The 24,917-nt window shown below is 32.3% G+C and overlaps 1 protein-coding gene and 1 long non-coding RNA gene across 4 annotated transcripts in view; both read left to right on the plus strand.

The window, feature by feature from the left end:
- The window catches only part of LOC143054439 (kynureninase-like), a 34,745-nt gene extending 30,897 nt beyond the window's left edge, over positions 1 to 3,848 (plus strand). For both annotated transcript variants that reach the window (XM_076227453.1, XM_076227452.1), the window contains exon 13: positions 409 to 3,848. In XM_076227453.1, coding sequence (XP_076083568.1) covers positions 409 to 540 — 132 coding nt within the window. In that variant the 3' untranslated portion in view covers positions 541 to 3,848. The remainder of the gene's footprint in view (positions 1 to 408) is intronic.
- Positions 3,849 to 17,583: 13,735 nt separating this feature from the next.
- On the plus strand, positions 17,584 to 24,327 carry LOC143054497 (uncharacterized). Of its 2 annotated transcripts, XR_012971704.1 has the most exons (3): positions 17,584 to 17,646; positions 19,424 to 19,516; positions 20,359 to 20,577. It is a non-coding gene; the product is annotated as an uncharacterized LOC143054497 (long non-coding RNA). The 2 variants fall into 2 exon arrangements; XR_012971705.1 differs by lacking the exons at positions 19,424 to 19,516; positions 20,359 to 20,577 and adding an exon at positions 24,091 to 24,327 and having other exon boundaries at positions 17,586 to 17,646.
- Positions 24,328 to 24,917: the final 590 nt, after the last annotated feature.

Consider the following 24,917-nt stretch of genomic DNA (forward strand, 5'->3'; position numbering starts at 1 on the left):
TAAGTTTGTGTAATCATGTCAGTACCGAAATACTGACTACTGAGCTGATGATACCCTTGGGGACTGATAGTCCACCAGCAGAGGTATTGTCCCAGTGATGTAAAAATTGAAAACGACATGTTTAATAATTTCTTGCCTCCGAAGCGCTTTTCTTGATTTACCTTCTTCAAATTCAATATAAATCTATCAATCTGTTGTTTTTGTTGAGCCTGTGAGATTCTTCCTCATCCTCATATGCATTTAAACATTTAGGTTCAGAGTGTGTTGATAAAGTTTTTAGACATCAATAAATTTGTAAAATCTTATTTGAAAAGAGCTATTGTTATATTTTATTTTAATATTTCAGTTAGATGAACGTTAACCAAGTGTAATAAGAAACTATTGTTATATTTTATTTTTACATTTCAGTGTGATGAACGTAAACCAAGTGTAATAAGAATCTCTCCTGCGCCTCTTTATTGCTCGTTTGAAGACGTCCACAGATTTATGATTTATCTAGATGAAGCGCTGCAAGCTGTTGCTAACAACCTGGGAAGATGATAAAGGGACTCAATCTAGAATTTTAAATTGTTATCTATTTTTAGCTCACCTGGCCCGAAGGGCCAAGTGAGCTTTTCTCATCACTTGGCGTCCGGCGTCCGGCGTCGTCCGGCGTCGTCCAGCGTCCGTCGTCCGTCGTCGTTAACTTTTACAAAAATCTTCTCCTCTGAAACTACTGGGCCAAATTTAACCAAACTTGGCCACAATCATCATTGGGGTATCGTGTTAAAAAATGTGTTCGGTTACCCGGCCAACCAACCAAGATGGCCGCCATGGCTAAAAATAGAACATAGGGGTCAAATGCAGTTTTTGGCTTATAACTCTGAAACCGAAGCATTTAGAGCAAATCTGACATGGGGTTAATTGTTTATTAAGTCAAGATCTATCTGCCCTAAAATTTTCAGGCGAATCGGACAACCGGTTGTTGGGTTGCTGCCCCTGAATTGGCAATTTTAAGGAAATTTTGCGGTTATATGGTTATTATCTTGAATATTATTATAGATAGAGATAAACTGTAAACAGCAATAATGTTCAGCAAAGTAAGATCTACAAATAAGTCAACATGACCGAAATGGTCAGTTGACCCATATAGGAGTTATTGTCCTTTATAGTCAATTTTTAACCATTTTTCGTAAATATTAGTAATCTTTTACAAACATTTTCTCCTCTTAAACCACTGGGCCAAATTTATCCAAACTTGGCCACAATTATCTTTGGGGTATCTAGTTTAAAAAATGTGTCCAGGGACCCGGCCAACCAACCAAGATGGCCGCCATGGCTAAAAATAGAACATAGGGGTAAAATGCAGTTTTTGGCTTATAACTTAAAAACCAAAGCATTAAGAGCAAATCTGACCATTAGAAAATTGTTTATCAGGTCAAGATCTATCTACCCTGAAATTTTCAGATGAATCTGACAACCTGTTGTTGGGTTGCTGCCCCTGAATTGGTAATTTTAAGGAAATTTTACTGTTTTTGGTTATTATCTTGAAAATTATTAAAGATAGAAATAAACTGTAAACAGCAATAATGTTCAGCAAAGTAAGATTTACAAATAAGTCAACATGACCGAAATGGTCAGTTGACCCATATAGGAGTTATTGCCCTTTATAGTCAATTTTTAACCATTTTTCGTAAATCTTAGTAATCTTTTACAAAAATCTTCTCCTCTGAAACTACTGGGCCAAATTAATCCAAACTTATCCACAATCATCTTTTGGGTATCTAGTTTAAAAAATGTGTCCGATGACCCGGCCATCCAACCAAGATGGCCGCCATGGCTAAAAATAGAAGATAGGGGTAAAATGCAGTTTTTGGCTTATAACTCAAAAACCAAAGCCTTTAGAGCAAATCTGACAGGGATAAATTGTTTATCAGGTCAAGATCTATCTGCCCTGAAATTTTCAGATAAATCGGACAACCCGTTGTTGGGTTCCTGCCCCTGAATTGGTAATTTTAAGGAAATTTTACTGTTCTTGGTTATTATCTTGAAAATTATTATAGATAGAAATAAACTGTAAACAGCAATAATGTTCAGCAAAGTAAGATTTACAAATAAGTCAACATGACCGAAATGGTCAATTGACCCCCTAAGGAGTTATTGTCCTTTATAGTCAATTTTCAACAATTTTTATAAAATTTGTAAATTTTTACTAACATTTTCCACTGAAACTACTGGGCCAACTTCATTATAGATAGAGATAATTGTAAGCTGCAAGGATGTTCAGTAAAGTAAGATGTACAAACACATCACCATCACCAAAATACAATTTTGTCATGAATCCATCTGCTTCCTTTGTTTAATAGTCACATAGACCAAGGTGAGCGACACAGGCTCTTTAGAGCCTCTAGTTTTAGTACCAATTGTTTTGTATTAATCAGCCATTTTAAAACAGCAAACACTTTTGCTATCTAAAATATTTTTTGTTAATTTTCTATATTTTATACAAATATTGTTATTTTTTAAAATATCATATTTTTAAACAACCTAAGAAACACTTATTCAGACAGTAAATTGCAATATCCTAGATTATACTTAATGTGTGTACGAGTTGAAGAATGAAAATGAAAAAATATTGCCATTATTTACATTCACTAATTGTTCAACTTTTTACTAGCTGCTCTCTTTGATTAAGAATTTAATATGTGGATTTATTCATATTCTTGGATACCAATATTGATGATGGAGGAAAACAATTTTTGCATTAAGTCTATATAAAAAAATAACACAGCACTTTATAAAGTTCAAGGGTTTGAAGCACTTTTCTGGATTAACCTTCATCGGGAAGGCTCAAACCACAAATTTGAAAGCTAAGGATGTATAAGAATTGAAAAAGTTGAAGAGTATTTGACCAAAAAATACATAAAAATGATATCCAAATCTATCTTAGGTCTTGGGCTGAGGGAGTTGAAACCTATGCTTAGTCTCTCAATAATTTCTTAATTTAAAATCAGGCATTTTTAGAAATGTTTGGTATAAATTATGTCAGTACCAAAGTAAAAATTTGTATATAATGGAACATTTCTATATTAACAAGTTTCACAAAATACATACTATTTTTGAATTATTATTTTTTCACTAATGATATACAGTGGATTCATTTATTTTTGTGGGTATTAATTTTCATGGATTAAGGAAAACTTGCAGTTTCGTGGATATTTGATTTCATGGTTTTGCCTATCTCTGGATGCAAAACCTATAGAAAAATTTGTAATTAGTTAAATATTTGTGGTTCAACTGTAGCCACGAAACGCACAAAAATCGGTATCCAATGATTAATCGTGAATCCACAGTAGTCATTCATACTGTTATTCCAGTCAAGATTGTATATTAATAATGTAAACAGTAAGTTTGAAATAAATGTCCAGTTTTCTAGCAGATTTCTTTTCCTTACATGTTTATAAAAAAAAAAGATGTGTTTATACATAACTGTGACATTGAAATAAAAACACACAAATCAAAATATTAGAGGTTAACAGCTTTCGTTTTAAGTCAGATGGCAAGCACTATGTCCAGGATTTTATCACCCAGAATCTGACATTTTCACATAGGTATAGGTATTATAATTATCAATATTTATATACTGAGCGTTAGTGGTATGTAAAATGTAGACTCCTTTAAGAAGTTTTTATTGTACCTCAATCAATGAAAATAATCATAATATTGAACAGACAAGTGCCCATCAGATGGATGTTGACCAATTGTTAGCAAATTGTATAATTATATTACTTGGAAACTGGGGCCAGAAACGGTGAATACATGTAATCAATTATAAATGCATATTGTGTTTACAATAAAAGTAAATTATAGTATGTTGTTGCAGTTTTTGTCGAGCCTGCAACTTTTTTCGCAGAAAGCTCGACATAGGGATAGTGATCTGGCGGCGGCGGCAGCGCTAGCTAACTTCTTTAAAGCTTTATATTTTAGAAGGTGGAACACCTGGATGCTTCATATTTTGTATATAGATGCCTCATGTTATGAAGTTTCCGTCAGTCACATATCCAATGTCCTTGACCTCATTTTCATGGTTCAGTGACTACTTGAAAAAAATGTTAAGATTGTTTGTAATGTTAAATTCTCTCTTATTATAAGTAATAGGATAACTATATTTGGTATGTGCGTAGCTTGCAAGGTCCTCATGCCCGTCAGACAGTTTTCACTTTACCTCGACCTCATTTCATGGATCAGTGAACAAGGTTAAGTTTTGGTTGTCAAGTCCATATCTCAGATACTTTAAGCAATAGGTCTAGTATATTCGGTGTATGGAAGGACTGTAAGGTGTACATGTCCAACTGGCAGGTGTCATCTGACCTTGACCTCATTTTCATGGTTCAGTGGTTATAGTTAAGTTTTTGTGTTTTGGTCTGTTTTTCTTATACTGTATGCAATAGGTCTACTATATTTGGTGTATGGCATGATTGTAAGGTGTACATGTCTAGCTGGTAGGCTTCATCTGACCTTGATCTCATTTTCATGGTTCAGTGGTCAAAGTTAAGTTTTTGAGTTTTGGTCTTTTTTTCTAATACTTTATGCAATAGGTCAACTATATTTGTTGTATGGAAGAATTGTTAGCTGTTCATCTCTGTCTAGCATGGTTTATCTGACCTTGACCTGATTTTCATGGTTCATTGGTCAATGTTAAGTTTTTTTGGTTAATGTTAGGTTTATGTGACAGTTGTAATAAAGCTTTATATTTAGGACTATCAACATTATATCAATGATTAGTAAAGAAGGCGAAACATTTCAGCGTGTGCATTATTGTATAACATATTATATAGATCTGACCAGTTATAACAAGAGGAGATGTGATCAGATTGAGTGAATCTTAGATATAAGTTAACTATAGTTAGTTGTGTTGGTTTTATAACATATACTATAGATCTAACCAGTCATAACAAGAGGATGTAAGATCAACACCAGTGAATCCTAGATACAAGTTAAATTGAGAATTAAAATGGGGAATTTGTCAAAAAGAAAACAACCCAACCAAAGGCCACCAATGGGTTCTTCAGACAACACAGCGAGAAAATTCTGCACACTGAGGCGGGCTTCTTTGAAAAGTTTGAGATCTCCCTAAAGGAAAAGATGTTCTATAATAGAACCTGTGACACATAGTTTTTGTTTCGCCTTGAGTAAGAGCAAGACTCAGCTATGGTGTTTGATGGTGTCAACAATCTTTACAAGCTAAATATTTAGTCATGTGAAAGGGGGATCAAAATAGTAAATGCATGATATTTTATATGTTGTTTGCAAGAATTATCAGCCGAAGGCCACCAATGGGTCTTCAATGTAGCGAGAAACTCCCGCACCTGTAGTCGTCCTTCAGCTGGCCCCTTAAAAATGTGTATACTAGTATAGTGATAATGGACGTCATACTAAACTCCGAATTATACACAAGAAACTAAAATTAAAAATCATACAAGACTAACAAAGGCCAGAGGCTCCTGACTTGGGACAGGCGCAAAATTGCGGCGGGGTTAAACATGTTTATGAGATCTCAACCCTCCCTCTATACCTCTAGCCAATCTTAGACTACTTATAACACAGTTATAGTAGTCTCAGAGCCAATGTAGAAAAGTAAACGCATAACAATACGCACATTAAAATTCAGTTCAAAAGAAGTCCGAGTCCAACCGATTGAAAGATTATGTCTTAATCATAATTCAGTGTTCTCCCCAGAAATTTTGGATAGCATCACATTTTGCTTAAAAAAAAATAACTGTATTTTTTTTAATGTCGTTTGTCGCGTCGCGTTGATACTCTATTTCCTTTATATGTTTTAGTTTATATTGTTCACTTCATAACTGAGAATACAATTAAACTATAACCACAAAAACAGTTGTTTCAGTTTATGTTTTCTTTATTCATTTATTGTTACAGAATTATTTTTTTCCTCTTGTGCCAAATAAAAATAAATATGTGGTTTCAGTTACCCAACAGTAAGTCAAATGAATGAATGGTTCATTATAGATCAACCTGTTTATATACAAAACTAAATATCTAGTACACAAAATTAACTATTTTTATATTATATCAAGTAAAGATAAAGTAGCAAAAGTAGCAAAAAAAATCAATTTGATATGAAAATTAGGCACAATCCCTCCCGTTAGGGGTTTAGTATCATACTATCATAAAATATATGAGAAGAACATAACACGTGTCATGCCAACAACTGATTTTTTTCTAAATAAATGTGTTTAGTTCCGATGCAAAGACCCTATAAGTGAATCAATATTAAAGCCAAATATGCAATCTTTAATGACCTGACAACAGTATCGTAACTATATCCCTTCTTTATAAGTCTGTTTAAAGGTTTTGTAAGCTTTTGAGGTGAATACTGACCGTTTTGTGCTTTGTAAAGAATATTACCATAAAAGATTGGATGTGAAATACCTGAACGTAAAAGATGTTATATTTACGAATGATTTCCTTATACCGATGATAAAATTTAGTAAATGTTTTGACTAGTTTGCGATATTCTACCTCAGAAATAAATTACCTTATATATATAATTAGCTGTATTTGGCGAAACTTGTAGGAATTTTTGGTCCTCAATGATTTTCAACTTCGTACTTTATTTGACCTTTTTTTTTAATCAGTGTCACCAATGAGTCTTTTGTAAACGAAACGCACATCTGGCGCAAATACAAAGTTTCAATCCTGGTATCTATGATGGGTTTAATATTTATTTGGCACTGGCAACGGTTACATGGAAATGTAACAAAAAATATTATTGTTACATTGGAGACTAATTGCCGGAATGCAGGGTTGGGAAAGGAACCGATTAATTACGAATGTAACAATAATAAGGGTCTACGGTATCATTGCGTTATTGTTACACTTCAATTTTGGGACTAGAAACCATTGTTAATGTTATCATGATGTATTTAAACCAAACTTGAAATCTTTACTGAATTTTACAATATTGCATACAATTTTTATATTACAGTTCCTGAAAATCCAATATATATTTTTTGGGAGCATATTGTAGTCCGTAATATCATTCATTACTATCGTTTTTTGAAGTTAAGGAAACTTTCAATGTCTGTCATGCTTCAGGTAAAAATATTTTTTCAAGTACTCTTGCGATCAACGATTTGTATAATTATGTTATAATGTTTATATTTTCGTCCAATCTTTTTGTTGGACTGAGCATGTGAGATTGTAATATGATTTCATTACCGTCCATTACTGATTTTATGTTCACCTAGAATTTCCATATCCAACTTAGTATGGCTTAAAAAGTCAATAAAAAATCAATTATTGTGAAGGCAATTGATGTTTATATGTTGAAACTGGGAAAATCAGTGTTTTCATTTTCAGAGTCCAGTTATTTTGTAATTGTAATTTCATTCTTATTGCCGAAAAGTATCAAGCAACAAAACTATAGAAGGTTTAAGTTTAATAAATCTAGCGTACATTGAAGTGCATTAATGTTAGAATAACGCAGTTTAACCGTAGTCTCAATTATTATTGTTATATTCGTAATTAGTGTTGTCAAATCGTACAGTTTTGACTAACTGGTTACTCGGATAATCGTTCAACCGATTAACCGATTTACCGGTAGTTTGCGTCGATGGTCGAAGGTCTTATCTATAGAACTCTGCAAACTTAGGTTTTTAATACCACAAATTGAAGATTCTCATTTGGCATTATAAGGCTTGTCTGTAAGGCTTCTTGGCTAAGTTTGATTTTAATAATCCAATACACCGTGTCTACTGTGGCGTTTGTAAAAGCTTCAGTGAGATTGAAAAAATTATATGATAAACAAGTTGTCTAATTAGTTATCAAAAGTACCAGGAGTATAATTTAGTACGACAGACGCGCGTTTCGTCTATAGTAGACTCATCAGTGACGCTCATATCAAAATATTTATAAAGCCAAACAAGTACAAAGTTGAAGAGCATTGAGGATCCTCTAATTGATTTTATTTTTTTTTGAATTAACAATAGCAATCAGTGTACAGGACAATTGATCTCTCAAATTAATGACCTCGACGATAATTTTTTTTAATAGAACAAAATTTGAAAATTATTTCAGTACTCATTTATTATAAAGATTATTTGATAACGAATTACACATGCCTCTAACTAGATTCTTGTACATGCCTATTGCCAATATTGGAACTGCTGTGAACCTGTTTCATGCTCTAGACCAGACATTCACAAAACATGAAATTCCGTGGTCTAATGTCTTTGGTTTCATGTAGACAATTGTAGTGTAATGAAAGGCAAACACAACTCTGTAATATCACGTATTAGAGAAAGACAGCCACTAGTAATGGACATGGGCTGTATTTGTCACCTAGCAAATCTGTGTGTAGGGGCAGCTGTGAAGCTGATTCCTCTGTCTGTTGAGGACTTAATCCTTGATATATATTGCCATTTCAATCAAAGTTCTAAAAGAAAGGAAGAGTATAAGGCATGTTTAGAATTCCAAGACATAGATCCATTAAAGATTATCAAACATGTGAGTACACGATGGCTGTCTCTTAAGAAATGTGTAGACCGTGTACTCTACACCACTGGCCACTGGCCAGCACTATTATCTTACTTCAAAAGCCACAAGGACGTTGAAAAAGAAGACCGAATTAAACGAGTTGCAAAACTGCTGGACATGAAAATGTATTTTCTTTTTATGATTGATGTAATGGAACCAATGAATGACTTCAACACAGCATTTCAGGTAACAAATAAAATTCTGGACTCTAATAAATAGCAATTATGTCAATTCTGTATATCAACGAGCAATTATGTAATTTCTATCAGCTTTGCGATATATTTATTAATGTATCTATGTTTTCAGGCTGATGCATCAAAGATTTGGTTACTCCATGATCAGGTCAAAAGGTTGCTGAGAATCTTTTTGAAAATATTTGTAAAGACATCAGTCATTGTTGGACACACAAGTTCCATATGTTGTTGCTGGCCATTTCCTTCCTGATGATAAACTTGTTGTGAGACTGCCATGCAGAGGTTACATTGCAGACAACTAAGATGAAATTGGTGTTGAAACAGAAAAGAAACTGTACAGGTTGGTATTACTTGTTGTTGTCAGTTGTTGTTGAGGTTGGTAATATTTGTACTTTATAAAGGTATAGTAAAATATGTCATATGTAAAATGTACATGATCAATAACACAAATTTATCTTTATATTTTTCAGAACAACCAGAAACTTTTATATAAAGATAGTATCCAAGATGGTTGATAAGTTTCCCTTCTCAGACTCCACCTTGCAGGACATTGCTTTTATAGACCCTAGGGTGAAAACCAAGATAGTATCTGACTCTGGAGAGTTTTTCTGTAAATTACTTACAAAGAATTATGCATCTTAAACATTATCTATCATTTGCAATCAAAACTACATGTGTGAGATGACAACTAGCTATTTGATGGGGTATTCAATGGTATTCAAAATTTTTTTTTTCTTTCTTATTCAGTTACAAAGCTGGCTACTAGGTTTCCGCAGGCCATAGGGTGTGAAAATACATCAGAACTTCTAGACCAGTTTACAGAGTACCAGCTGTTATCTCCTGATGATCTTCCCACCTTTGACCAGGACATTCCATCATTATGGGGAGAAATGTCAGAAGTTGATGACATCTTCAATGATAAAAAACGTTTTAACATACTCTCAAAGCTTGCTAAAGCATTTTTAGTTTTACCAAATAGCAATGCTGATTGAGAAAGAGTCTTTTCTATCATTACAAAGATATACACAGAATTTAGATCTGAGCTGAACAATGATACATTATGTGCACTTTTGTCATGCAAATTTAATCAAACTGGCAGTTGCTATGAGTATCAGCCTAGTTGTGATGTGCTGAAAGCAGCAAAACAGGCCACCATTGAATATAATAAAAGTTTACAGTAGAATGTTGGTTTTTTTACATTAAAAAAATTGTATTAAAAATATAAGGTATTATAGATAAAAGAAGGTGTGGTATGAGTGCCAATGAGACAACTCTCAATCCAAGTCAGAATTTGTTCATTTTAACTAGTCCGCATCGACGTCACGCAATTTCACACGCTTTTTGTTATGTCATGTCATCTCATGACATGATTTGCCATTGTCAGAGGTTGGCAAGTATGCATTTATATCAAATCTATTTATACTGAAAAAAAGTCCGGTTAACCGGTTAGCATTTTTTGTATTCGATATTCGGTCCTTCCGAGGGTTAAACGGTTAACCGGTTAACCGTTGACAACACTATTCGGAATTAATCGGATCCTTACCCAACACTGTATTCCGATGTGTATATATGATTTGCAAGATAGTTTACCAATTGATACAATCTAAATTTATTTTTCTTCAATTAACACGAGTAACGCTAATTCCTGTACAAGCGGAAACTTCTCGTCATAGAAATGCGGAAAAATGAAACTGAAACATTGAATAGTAACTAAGTTTTGTTGACGAAAATAAGATTGATATAAATATTATTTCTGTCAATGTTAATATTATTTTATAAGCTTTAAACTTTGTTTAAAAAAAACCAAAAGTAATTAGATTGAGATAAAAAAATAATTGACTCTTTGTTGGAAGTACATGTATTTTGAATTACTCTTTGGGGTAGAAGAAGGAGGTATTAGCATGGGAGTTTCCCTTACTACAACTACACTTTACAGCTTACATAGTGGAGAAAACGATTTTTTCGCGGAGACAAAAATAGTTTTAAAAGTCTACAGTTTTATATTTCTGTATGGCACTTTGAATACAATAATGTTGGACACCAGATTCAATGATACAGTCACAAGTCTTTTTCATACAACATTCACAATTCTTTTCTGTGGACAATCACGATTACTTTCCCTTTTGACATTCACATGTCCTTTACTAGTGACAGTCACAAATCTTTTCAACGGTGATAGTCACAAGTCCTTTCCATAGTGACGATCACATGTCGTTTCCGTAGTCCGTTTGGCAGTCACATGTCTTTTCCCTACTAACAGTCAAAAGTCATTTACCATGAGACAGTCACAAGTAATCTTTTCAATGGTGACATTCCGGCACAATTAATCTTTTCCGTGGTGACACTCATAATCTTCTTTCCCTGGTGACAATTGTTAGTCTTTCCCCGGTAACAGTCATAAGTCTGTTCATAGTTGACAGTCCGAATTTGCTTTCCAATTCAATACCATGTACTACATGTTTGGAAAGGAGGTGGCACAAGTATTACATGGTGAATTATTTAATGGTAGTAACTTTTCCAGAAACTCAACACATTTCTATGTATTGCTCCATCGAAACTATTCCAGAAACTCAATAGCTTTCTACCTATATATCATTCCATCGATATTTTCCTTTTTTCCGTTAAAAAGAGTGAAGAGAAACCCAATAAAATCAATGAACACTGTTTGTTTTAGTCTTATTAAAAATCGAGAGTGGCCCAGAAGGACAATTGAGCTCTTCCTGCTCCGCATATAAATTCCGTCGTGTTACTCTTAGAATAAAGTAATCAGTCAGTTACAAAGAGTAAGACGTGATAAAAAAAAAACCTTGATTCATGTTTATTATCTACATCGAAGACTAGATACGAGTGTCCCGGATGGACAAGTTGTTTCAGCTTCACATTTGAATCCCGTCGTGTTACTCTTAAACTTTATTGATCAGCCATACCCCTTGAGTAGACATCTTACGATATGTATTTGATAAATGTCTTTGGCCTAACCATACGATGTCACCAAACATAACATTCTTTCATAAATATTTATTCTCTAGCCCAAAGAATTGATCGAATCTGAAAACCCTATATAATGTATATTGTTTCTCAAAATTACATAAAATCATAAACGAAAAGAATGTATCGAACGCCAATCCCCCTCCCCATTTCTACACACAACCCATATTTCCCCCCTTACTATACATATAACTCCACGTACAATCCTTTGTTTGTCAGTACTTTTATTATTGTTTAGTTTTACCTACACATTTCCTCTTCCTGTGTTAATTGCTAATATAATTTTACCTGAAACTGGGACCTTTTAAGCAACAAGACTGATTTCTTACATGCTGCTCAGAAAGGTTAATATGACTAGTTATATGGAAGCATCATGATACGTTTCCTCACTATGTTAAGACTTTTAAAAAAGTAACTAAAGGGACTTTTCAGTTGACAAATAATAATTGAAAGTTCAAAATTGTAATATTCCTTAATAAAGGCAACAATAGTATATCGCTGTTCGAAATTTCAGAAATCGATTGAGAAAAAAAAATCGGGGTTGCAAACTAAAACTGAGGGAAACACATCAAATATTAGAGGAGAACTAAGACACAACAAAAACACAACATTGAAATGTTACAACTTATAGCACCGTAAACATGGTAAAAAACATCAATTTACCGACTTTGGTATCAAATCACTGTATTGTAATCCGTTCATTGTTCTATATGAATATAGCAACACTACTCATGTTACGACAACTAGATAAAACAGTGACTTGATGATGTACCGTTAAGTATGAATACTATGGTTTCGAAGTGTTTTTATGCCCCACCTACGATAGTAGAGGGGCATTATGTTTTCTGGTCTGTGGCTCCGTACGTTCGTTCGTCAGTCCGTCCGTCCGTTCGTTCGTTCGTTCGTCCCGCTTCAGGTTAAAGTTTTTGGTCAAGGTAGTTTTTGATGAAATTGAAGTCCAATCAACTTGAAACTTAGTACACATGTTCCCTTTAGTATAATCTTTCTAATTTTAATGCCAAATTAGATATTTACCCAATTTCAAAGTCCATAAAACATGGAAAATGATAGTGCGAGTGGGGCATCCGTGTACTTTGGACACATTCTTGTTTTCATATAAATGAATGTGAGGTATGCGTAAATGACATCAAACCAACGACACAAAATATGATATGAACAAAGGTCTTCGACAGTAGACATTCATTTTCTGATTCTATGTTCGTCTTAATTTAATAACAGAAGCAAAGTTACAAGACAAATCAACAGTGCATTCATAAAACATACACAGAGGCATAAACATTTCTGTTTGATTTCAAAGGTTTCTCATCTAAATGAAAATGTGTAATAAGTTTCATGTCGGTGTGACCAAATTAAGGTAGTCCCCTCCAAAAAAGATTCAATATGTCCTCGGAATACATATAGTCAAACTTGTAAAGTAATGGGCAGGTACCAGTATATAGTGTGAGCAAAACTCAATGGTAAACTTTAACCTGAAAAAAATGTACCAATTTTAAACTATCACATGTATAATCATGTTCACTGAACCAGGTAATCGGGTTCAAAAGCTACATCATCAAAATGATATGAAAATTTTCCTGAATATCAAGTGAATGTGACCACACCTTCGTGATGAAATACTTAAAACACAAATCTTAAGCCAAGACGGGACACACTATCAAACGGACACACGGACCTGAGAACAGTCCCCCTTTTTATATAATTCCGGTATTGTAAAAAATGTTACAACAATTATAAGTTCTTCATTACTTCAGATAGGAGATATGACATATACAGTTTGATTTCTGCTTGGTATAATGTCAAAAGTTTATATATCAGTCTTCAATACTAAACTTATGTATTATTATTGAATTATATTTTCGTCATTCATAAGGAGATGTATACTAATATCATTTCTGTGTTTTCTGTCACATGGTTTTCATTTATATTTAATCAACCAATAGCTAAAGTTCAAGTAGTCTTCAATTAAGAATTGAATGCTTCTTTTTGTAACTTTATTGGGGTGTAAAAGCGTTGACCGAAGTACATTTTGTATGAAGCGCGGAAGTGCTTCATTCTAAAAATGTGCGCACGGTCAACGCTTTTACAACCCTATGAAGTTTCAAAAAGAAGCATTCAATACTTATATTTACATTTTTTTAGCTAGGATCATGAACATACGATTTTTATCAAGTTTTTATTTATGGGACCTCGTGTCATCATGAATGATACATTTTATTGTGTAATGCAATTGACTAAGGAATAACGCGAGATTGCAGTGTAGCCAATCAGAATAACGTATTATAATGAAACATACATCTAATGTAATTATTTGTTTTTGAAATTGAGAAAGTATTTTTAGAAAAGTGGTCAAGGAGCCCATTTTGTTTCTGTTATTTTTTGTTTGCACTATTTTGATATTCTTTATTTTTTTTGAAATATTTTCTTTCATTTTTTTCAGTAGGTTTTGCCAATCAGTCTTTATTCTGTATACCCACACACTTTAAAAGTATCTTGTGGTTTCAAGTGTCTTCTGTCACGTGGTTTTCATTTATAATAGTTGATTCAAACAATTGTCAAAGGTCAAGTATTCTATACAATTGTTTTCAAATTATTAAAGTACTTTGTAGGCAAACAAATGTAAAAGATTATTTCCTAATCAATTGAAATTTCTCCTGACAGTGTTAGAAGTTTCACATTGTTTGACAAGGTTCAATATATACTAGGCAAACAAAGAAACGTTACACGCTTATAAGATCATTTAAATTTTTTTATAACAAAAAAATGAATACAAAAAAATAATGGAATAGTTAGCTAACATAATTTTGAATAGAACAATAACAAGTTTCTTTATTGAAAACAATATTGCACATTTTCGGACAATTTTAACAGGACGTTTTGGTTTTTGTCCCGTTGGTAAAAAGCCAAGTTTCAAGTCTGTTTTTTTTTTATATAAATCTCTCTTAAGAATATCGGTAGTTGTTCTGTGCATTAAAGGCAAAGGTATGATTTAGAGCATGTCGAAAAAAATATATATCATAAAGAAATGCATGTACATGCCCCAAATCAAACAGCAGTTACATTAGGACAAGTTGGTATGCAATTGATGTTATCTACTTTTTGTGTAAACCATGTACAAATGTACTTAGAAAAAAGAAGTAAAATTATTTTGATGTCGCTATATAATGATTAGGATACCTGTATATATAAAAAATAAGAAAATATGGTATAATGATTGTTAATGAGACAACTTTTCACAAGAGACCAAATGAGATAAAAATAATAACTATAGATCACTGTACGGCACTCAAAAATGAGAAGAGTCCATACCACAAAGTCAACTCTGAATAGCCCTGAAATTACAAATGTAAAACCATTCAAACGATAAAAAGAGCGGCATAATTCATGTATAAAAATATTGAACGAAACACAAAAATTAAATAAACTTTAGTTGCAGTACACCAACTATCCATTTGGACCTACGGATTACCAATGACTTATATTCATTCCGTTTTTTTAGCCATGCTAGCTTCAAATTGACCCGATATATGACCGTACAGTACAATAATAAACGTAACACACATCGCTTGGAATAGAGTAGATCAATTTTGGGACGATTTAGAGCTTTGAAAATTGCAAAGTTACTGTTTAATTTTAATTAGCATGGTCGTTCTCTGGTGAATTGCACATGTCTTTACCTTGGTGACTGTCGAACAGAACCAATCATTCATTGCTTTTACTCATTTATTCCGTGTGCTTAGCAGGGAGGTGTTATAAGTATTTCAATGTGTACTCGTTAAGATTAATTGTAACTTTTTTACCATTTTTTTTAACATCACCAAATACAGAAACCTTGGTTACATGTATATGTTAATTCTCCAATCAAAAGATTTTACTTGTGTTGAGGTATGAAATAAATACGTTATGAGAACGAATGATAAACCAGTTGTTTTTACCGAGAGGCAACATGGAATGAAAAAAGCACGAAATAACACTGCAAACTAAAGGAAAGACAGCATGCAACTTCACTAAGGTGAACCAATGTGCTCCAGGAAGAAGCAATGGTGCCTTTGTAATACATTTATCGCGTACAAACCTACAGTTATATTCACTTTATTAAAGCTGTATAAGTAGTCCGAGAGGAAAAAAAGTGCCCAACAATATTTCTCAAAATTACATTGAAACTAAGTATCGAAACATCTTCCTTTTTCTCTTTAATATAAATATAAGTATACTCCTGTGTGCCTGACGAGTACCGGGCGCTATGCATTGACAGATCAAAAAATAAAGCTAGAGCTCGAGTTAAGTGTACGTCAGTGCTTTTATTATTGTCTCGTTTTCACTACATATTTTATCTTCCTGTGTTCATAATAAATCGAGATGAGATCTTTTGAGGCAGCAAGGTAATGTTCTAACGTACTACTAAGAAAAAGGTGAATATTATGATTAATTATATAACAGTATGATATTTGTCCTTCCATATGCTATATTTGTATAAAAAAATGCTAAGTTGAAAGGCCTGTTCAAATAATGGGAACATTATTTTTAGATATAATATTTCTATAGTTAGATTAAACATTAGAAGGATCATAAAATGAATTTCAATTGATGTCAATGACAAAAAAAATATTAGAATTGAAAAGTCGACCGGGAAATTTAATTGACGACACTGTGCCAGAAATGGTTATTTTGAAATAAGTATTCCAAAACACTAAGAGACCAGGTAAACACATTTTTGTAAAATGTAAAAAAAAATATTGTTGATTACTTGATAAGTATATATTGTATATCAAAATTAGCACTAGTGTACAACAATTAATATAAACACACAGGTAAAGAATCAATTCTTTTGCAGAAGCCTCTCCTGTATAGGAGTGGGGGAATTAAGGTTTCAGCTGTATGCTTATAGTTTGGACAAAATGCTTAACCCTATCATAAACTGGTAATGTATACATGCTTGATAAGATAATTTTTCAGTTAACAAAATTTGTTGAACACAAATAAAAGGATGATTCATGGACTAGCGGAAACCTCTACTCATTGAAACATATACAAAGCGGATGTCAAAATTAAAACTTAAACTTTGAACTGTCTTGTTATTCTACATCTTTAAAACGGAAATTTATAATTTAAACTCAACATCATATCAATCATATCAATTTTAAAGAAAAATCTATGCATTGGTAATTAAAAATTTGATTATTTTATGACAATTATAAGAATTTTTTAGTGGATTTTAAATGCTTGTAATACAATTGTGCATTTTTTGGTTTAAAAGATTCACTCCGGAATTACAAATGTAGTAATATTTCAGAAAATAAAACAGACAAATAAAATAATCGGGCACCGGAAGGGTAAAGCAACAGTTCTATCTTCACATGGGAATCCCGTTGTTTTACTCTTAATATACATTGATCAGTCGGTTTTATTGATTACGTGTCTAACAATAGGGACTTGATAATGTCTCTTGTCCCTAAGACATCACCAAACACAAACATTTGGTACATGCTAATGTTCCAACGCGAAGACTAGATCGAGTTTAAAAGTTAAAAATTAAAACAAATGCTGACCAGAATTTATGTTTATAAAAGCTGTTTACGTTGACAAAAAGAGATCTCTTGTTTATAATCTCACTAGTTCTACAATATTTATAAGAATTACAAATATCATATACCAACACCATGTATCGAACCCTTCTCCCCTTCCATTTCCACTTTTATATCAAGTCAAATACAATTGTTTGTACTTGAAGCATGCCAAGCAGTATGGGCGTAAACAGACCAAGAAATAAAGTAAGAGTTAACAGTACGTCAGTACTTTTATTGTTGTCTCGTTTTCACTACATATGATCTCTTCCTGTTTTCATTACTAATCGAGTTGAGGCCTTTCAAGGTAGCAAGGCAATTTTTCTAACGTACTGCTGAGAAAGGTAAATATGATTAGTTTTATGACCCTGATGATAGCATAATAATTTTCCTTAATAATTATTATGACAAAATATTTTTAACTTTTAAGAAATATGATTGACTGTCTTTTCAAACCGTTGGAAAATTGGAATTTTCAAAATATATGACTTTCAAATAATTTTATTGAAAGACATAACAAAGAAAGGTCGTTACACAAAATTGTAAAGCTAATATCAACGAGTTACATAATATAATGCTCGAAAAGTTAGAGATAATACCAAGGGACAAATTGGACATTCAATAAATCATCCTTACAGTGGTCATGGTGGCCATTTATTAAAAAACGACGAAAAGACAATTAGAAATAGCAATACAATGCACATACAAGTTTAAGCTTTCTTGAATTCGGAGGACTGCTTTGCTATATTATAATATGTATTAAACGTAATTCTAAAACACACCCACGAAATCACGGTCATTTAGTGCGTGATGGAAAGTATGTAAACTGTTGAAGAATGAAAACAAGATTTTAAGATTAAAGAATTCTAGGGAAAGTATCAAACGTATAAGCCTGTGAGTGCCATGGTGTCATAGCTATTTTTTAGCCCCCCCCCCCTTTTCCCAAAGTCCGTTATTGTTCAATTTCGGGTTTTCTGCATACCTGATGAACATACATATACTAAAAATAAAGTGTATTTGCTATTTACTACCATTTCCAAGTTTACTTACTAACCACGGCAGTCACTGATATATTATATAGATACTATCTGTATAATATATCAATGACCGCCGTGGATAAACTTGAAATCAAGTTGATAGCAAATAGCAAATACACTTTATTTATAGTATAAGTATGATCAATGAAACAGAAAAACGAGTCAACAGTTCCAAAGTACTAAGACAATTTTAAGACAACCCTGAACGGAACTCTTGTCTATGACCTAAAAGTCTCGCTGATGACGCTAACACTATCCGGACGTTTTCCTCCCAAAACAACCCAAACGGAATAATCATAAGCAAAGAAGACAAATGCGATTATGCTAGGTACCTTTAGGATACAAAGTCATAATGGTAAATTAATTGTGTAAGGAAGAGAAGCGACATGCACACAAAATGAGGTCTGCTCGTTTAATATGTTGATGTATGCATGTGATTGTTGATCTAGCATTGGAATGTTTGTATTTAAAGATATTGATTGATATACAGTATATTGGATTTACATGAAGATCTTGAAGACTTGCGTTATAAATCCATGCCTTAAAAAATGTTCAATTTACTTGTTGAAAACATTTACAAATAGACACGACTCTGGAAGTGTGCCTAGATTGCCGGAAGTTATAAAATGCAGATAGTGCAGTTTAAGAACATTATTTTTTTTAGAACAAATGGTGCATAATGCAGTTAAACAAAGCTTATAAACACGCATTAATAATTGATATTCTAATATTGAGTTTGAACTTTCAGTAAGCAATATATGCATAGTAAAACGTACGAGAATTATTGACAGTTGATCGGAACTGTAATACACATACTTAGTTAATTTTCCGGTATTTGATTCTTTACAAGATGGCGTGTCTGTCGATTGAAAATAATAGCTCTGCACCATGATGCTTAATTTCAAACAACATGTTTTGAGTCCCATTAAAATATCTGAAGTACTCCAGAAGGGTAAGGTTATCCTGCACCACGTGTGAATCCTGTAGTGTACTCTCAAAATATAACAAACAGTCATCCACATTGTTTTGTTATCTTGCAATAGCGATTTTGTAAATGTCACTTGTTTATTATATCACCAAATAGAGAAACAAAAACAGCATGAACCAAACTTGAGGTGCCCCAGAAAGAGGTGAAAATGGTGCCTTAATAATACATGTAAAGCGTACAAACCTGAATGTATGTCTATGATAGCTGTATACGTAGAGTTAGTAAGAAATAAAAAGAAATAGGGTTATTTTTATTATCTCACTAGACCTACAATTTTTCTCAAAATTACCAAAATGATATACGATAACAACGAACCCTCTTCCTTTTTTTATTTAAAATAAAGTTAAGTACAATTGTGTGTGCCGAATGTAAGAAGTGCTAAGCGATAGACGTAGACAGACCATGAAATAAAACAAGAGCTTTGGCGTTTTACGAGTTAACAATACTTCAGTGCTGTTATTATTGTTTCGTTTTCACTACATATTTCTCTTCCTGTGTTCATTACTAATCGATAAGAGGCACTTTGAGGCATTGAGGCAATCTTTAGAACGTACTGCTCATAAAGGACAATTTGATTAGTTATATACATGTAGCAGTTTGATAATCCACCTTCACTATGTGAAGATTTGTTCCCAACTTAAACAAAAATATTTCAATGCAAACCCTTGAGAAAATCAGTTTTTTATATGATATTTTTAAACATTTTTAGAGATCGAAAAACATCAGAAGGATCATAAAACGAATTTCTATTGATATCATTGACAAAAAATACATAGATTAACATGATTTCAAAAAATGCATTACCAATGAAAGGTCGACCGGGAGATTTGATTAACAACAATGTGTCAAATTTGGTTATTTTGAGAGTTTTTTTTAAATTTTCCAACCACAAAAAGACCAAGTATATATAAAAAATTAAATTATAAATCATATTATTGTTTATTACTTATACATGTAAGTATATAGTATATATTATAATTAGCGTACATCAATAATATAAACACACAGGTAAAGAACTAAATCTTTTGTAGACGCCTGTCCTGTCTCGGAATGGACGATCAAGCTTTCAGCTTTATGCTTATAGTTGGTACAAAATACTCAAAACACTCTGTAGTATGGTATACACACGTGATATAATAATTTGTCAGTTAACAAAATTTGTTGACCAAAATAAAAATGGTGAATCATTTACTAGCGGAAACCTCTACTCATTGAAACATATACAAAGCGGATATCAAAATTAAAACTTAAACTTTGAACTGTTTTGTTATTCTACATCTTTAAAACGGAAATTTCAACTCAACATCATATCAATCATATCAAATTTAAAGAAAAATCTATGCATTAGTGATTTAAAGTTTGATTATTTTATGACAATTATAAGAATTTTTTAGTTGATTTTAAATGCTTGTAATACAATTGTGCATTGCTTTGGTTTTTAAAGATTCACTCCGGAATTACAAATGTAGTAATATTACAGAAAATAACACAGACAAATAAAAAAATCGGGAACCGGAAGGGTAAAGCAGCAGTTCTATCTCCACATGGGAATCCCGTCGTGTTACTCTTAATATACATTGATCAGTCAGTTCTATTGATTAAGTGTCTTTCAATAGGGACTTGATACATGTTTTTTGTCCCTAAGACATCACCAAACACAAACATTTGGTACATGCTAATGTTCCAACGCGAAGACTAGATCGAGTTTAAAAGTTTAAAATTAAAACAAATGCTGACCAGAATTTATGTTTATAAAAGCTGTTTACGTTGACAAAAAGAGATCTTTTGTTTATAATCTCACAAGTTCTACAATATTTATAAAAACTACAAATATCATATATCAAAACCATGTATCGAACCCTTCTCCCCTTCCATTTCCACTTTTATATCAAGTCAAATACAATTGTTTGTACTTGAAGCATGCCAAGCAGTATGGGTGTAAACAGACCAAGAAATAAACTAAGAGTTAACAGTACGTCAGTACTTTTATTGTTGTCTCGTTTTCACTACATATGATCTCTTCCTGTTTTCATTACTAATCGAGATGAGGCCTTTCAAGGTAGCAAGGCAATTTTCTAACGTACTGCTGAGAAAGGTAAATATGATTAGTTCTATGATCACGATGATAGCATAATGATTTTCCTTCATTATGACAAAATATTGTTTTTTTAACTTTTAAGAAATACGATTGACTGTCTTATCAAACCGTTGGAAAATTGGAATTTTCAAAATATATGACTTTCAAATAATTTTATTGAAAGACATAACAAAGAAAGGTCGTTACACAAAATTGTAAAGCTAATATCAATGAGTTACATAATATAATGCTAGAAAAGTTAGAGATAATACCAAGGGACAAATTGGAAATTCAATAAAAACATCCTTACAGTGGTCATGGTGGCCATTTATTAAAAAACGACGAAAAGACAATTAGAAATAGCAATACAATGCACATACAAGTTTAAGCTTTCTTGAATTCGGAGGACTGCTTTGCTATATTATAATATGTATTAAACGTAATTCTAAAACACACCCACGAAATCACGGTCATTTAGTGCGTGATGGAAAGTATGTAAACTGTTGAAGAATGAAAACAAGATTTTAAGATTAAAGAATTCTAGGGAAGGTATCAAATGTATTAGCCTTTGAGTGCCATGGTGTCATAGCTAATTTTTTTTTAGCCCTCCCCTTTTCCCAAAGTCCGTTATTGTTCAATTTCGGGTTTTCTGCATACCATGAACATACATATACTAAAAAGAAAGTGTATTTGCTATTTACTACCATATCCAAGTTTACTTACTAACCACGGCAGTCACTGATATATGATATAGAGACTATCTATATAATATATCAATGACCGCCGTGGATAAACTTGAAATTGATAGCAAATAGCAAATACACTTTATTTATAGTATAAGTATGATCAATGAAACAGAAAAACGAGACAACAGTTCCAAAGTACTAAGACAATTTTAAGACAACCCTGAACGGAACTCTTGTCTATGACCTCGAAGTCTCGCTGATGACGCTAACACTATCCGGACGTTTTCCTCCCAAAATAACCCAAACTGAATAATCATAAGCAAAGAAGACAAATGCGATTATGCTAGGTACCTTTAGGATACAGAGTCATAATGGTAAATTAATTGTGTAAGGAAGAGAAGCGACACACAAATTGAGGTCTTCTCGTTTAATATGTAGATGTATACATGTGGTTTTTGATCTAGCATTGGGATTTTTGTATTTTAAGATATTGATTGATATACAGTATATTGGATTTACTTGAAGATCTTGAAGACTTGCGTTCTAAATTCATGCGTTAAAAAAATGTTCACTTTACTTGTTGAAAACATTTACAAATAGACACGACTCTGGAGGTGTGCCTAGATTGACGGAAGTTATAAAATGCAGATAGAACAGTTTAAGAACATTGGTTTTTTTTTAGAACAAATTGTACATAATGCAGTTAAACAAAGCTTATAAACACGCATTAAGAATTGATATTTTATATTGAGTTTCAGTGAGCAATATATGCATATTAAAACGTACGAGAATTATTGACAGTTGATCGGAACTGTAATACACATAGTTAATTTTCCGGCATTTGATTCTTTACAAGATGGCGTGTATGTCGATTGAAAATAATAGCTCTGCACCATGATGCTAAATTTTAATCAACATGTTTTGAGTCCCATTAAAATATCTGAAGTACTCCACGTGTGAATCCTGTAGTGTTACTCTCAAAAGATAACAAACAGTCATGTACATTGCTTTGTTATCTTGCAATATCGATTTTGTAAATGTCACTTGTTTATCATATATCACCAAAGAGAGAAACAAAAATAGCATGAACCAAACTTGAGGTGCCCCATAAAGAGGTTAAAATGGTGCCTTAATAATACATGTATAGCGTACAAACCCTGAATTTATGTTTCTGTATACGTAGACTTACTTAGAAATAAAAAGAAATAGGGATATTTTTATGATCCCACTAGACCTACAATATTTCTCATATTTACTAAAATGATATACGATAACAACGAACCCTCTTCCTTTTTTGATTTAAAATAAAGTTAAGTACAATTGTTTTTGCCGAATGTAAGAAGTGCTAAGCGATACACGTAGACAGACCATGAAATAAAACAAGAGCTTTGGCGTTTTACGAGTTAACAATACTTCAGTGTTGTTATTATTGTTTCGTTTTCACTACATATTTCTCTTCCTGTGTTCATTACTAATCGATAAGAGGCACTTTGAGGCATTGAGGCAATCTATCGAACGTACTGCTCATAAAGGACAATTTGATTAGTTATATACATGTAGCAGTTTGATAATCTACCTTCACTATGTGAAGATTTGTTCCCAACTTAAACAAAAATATTTCAATGCAAACCCTTGAGAAAATCAGTTTTTTTATATGATATTTTTAAACATTTTTATAGATCGAAAAACATCAGAAGAATCATAAAACGAGTTTCTATTGATATCATTGACAAAAAATACATAGATTAACATGATTTCAAAAAATGCATTACCAATGAAAGGTCGACCGGGAGATTTGATTAACAACAATGTGTCAAATTTGGTTATTTTGAGAGTTTTTTAAATTTCCCAACCCCAAAAAGACCAGGTATATATAAAAAATTAAATTATAAATCAAAGTATTGTTTATTACTTATACACGCAAGTATATAGTATATATCCAAATTAGCGTACATCAATTATAATGTAAACACACAGGTAGAAAATTAAATCTTTTGTAGACGCTTGTCCTGTCTCGGAATGGGCGATCAAGCTTTCAGCTTTATGCTTATAGTTGGGACAAAATACTCAAATAAACCCTGTCATATACTAGTATGGTATAAACACTTGATATGATAATTTGTCAGCTAACAAAATTTGTTGAACACAGGAAAAAGGATGATTCATGGACTAGCGGAAACCTCTACTCATGGAAACATATACAAAGCGGATGTCAAAATTAAAACTTAAACTTTGAACTGTTTTGTTATTCTACATCTTTAAAACGGAAATTTATAATTTCAACTCAACATCATATCAATCATATCAATTTTAAAGAAAAATCTATGCATTGGTAATTAAAAATTTGATTATTTTATGACAATTAGAAGAATTTTTTAGTGGATTTTAAATGCTTGTAATACAATTGTGCATTTTTTGGTTTAAAAGATTCACTCCGGAATTACAAATGTAGTAATATTTCAGAAAATAAAACAGACAAATAAAATAATCGGGTACCGGAAGGGTAAAGCAACAGTTCTATCTCCACATGGGAATCCCGTCGTGTTACTCTTAATATACATTGATAAGTCGGTTCTATTGATTAGGTGTTTTACAATAGGGACTTGATAATGTCTCTTGTCCCTAAGACCTCACCAAATACAAAAACATGTGGTACATGCTAATCCTCCAACACGAAGACTAAACCGAATTTAAAAGTTTAAATAAAAAATAATGCTCACCAGAATTCTATTTTTATAATAGCTTCTTATGCTGAGAAAAAAGAACTATTTTTCAAGATCTCTCTAGTTCTACATAATTTATAAGAATTACAAAAATCATATATCAA

The sequence above is a fragment of the Mytilus galloprovincialis genome, chromosome 12 (assembly GCF_965363235.1).
Source record: "Mytilus galloprovincialis chromosome 12, xbMytGall1.hap1.1, whole genome shotgun sequence".
Classification (NCBI taxonomy): Eukaryota; Metazoa; Mollusca; class Bivalvia; order Mytilida; family Mytilidae; genus Mytilus; species Mytilus galloprovincialis.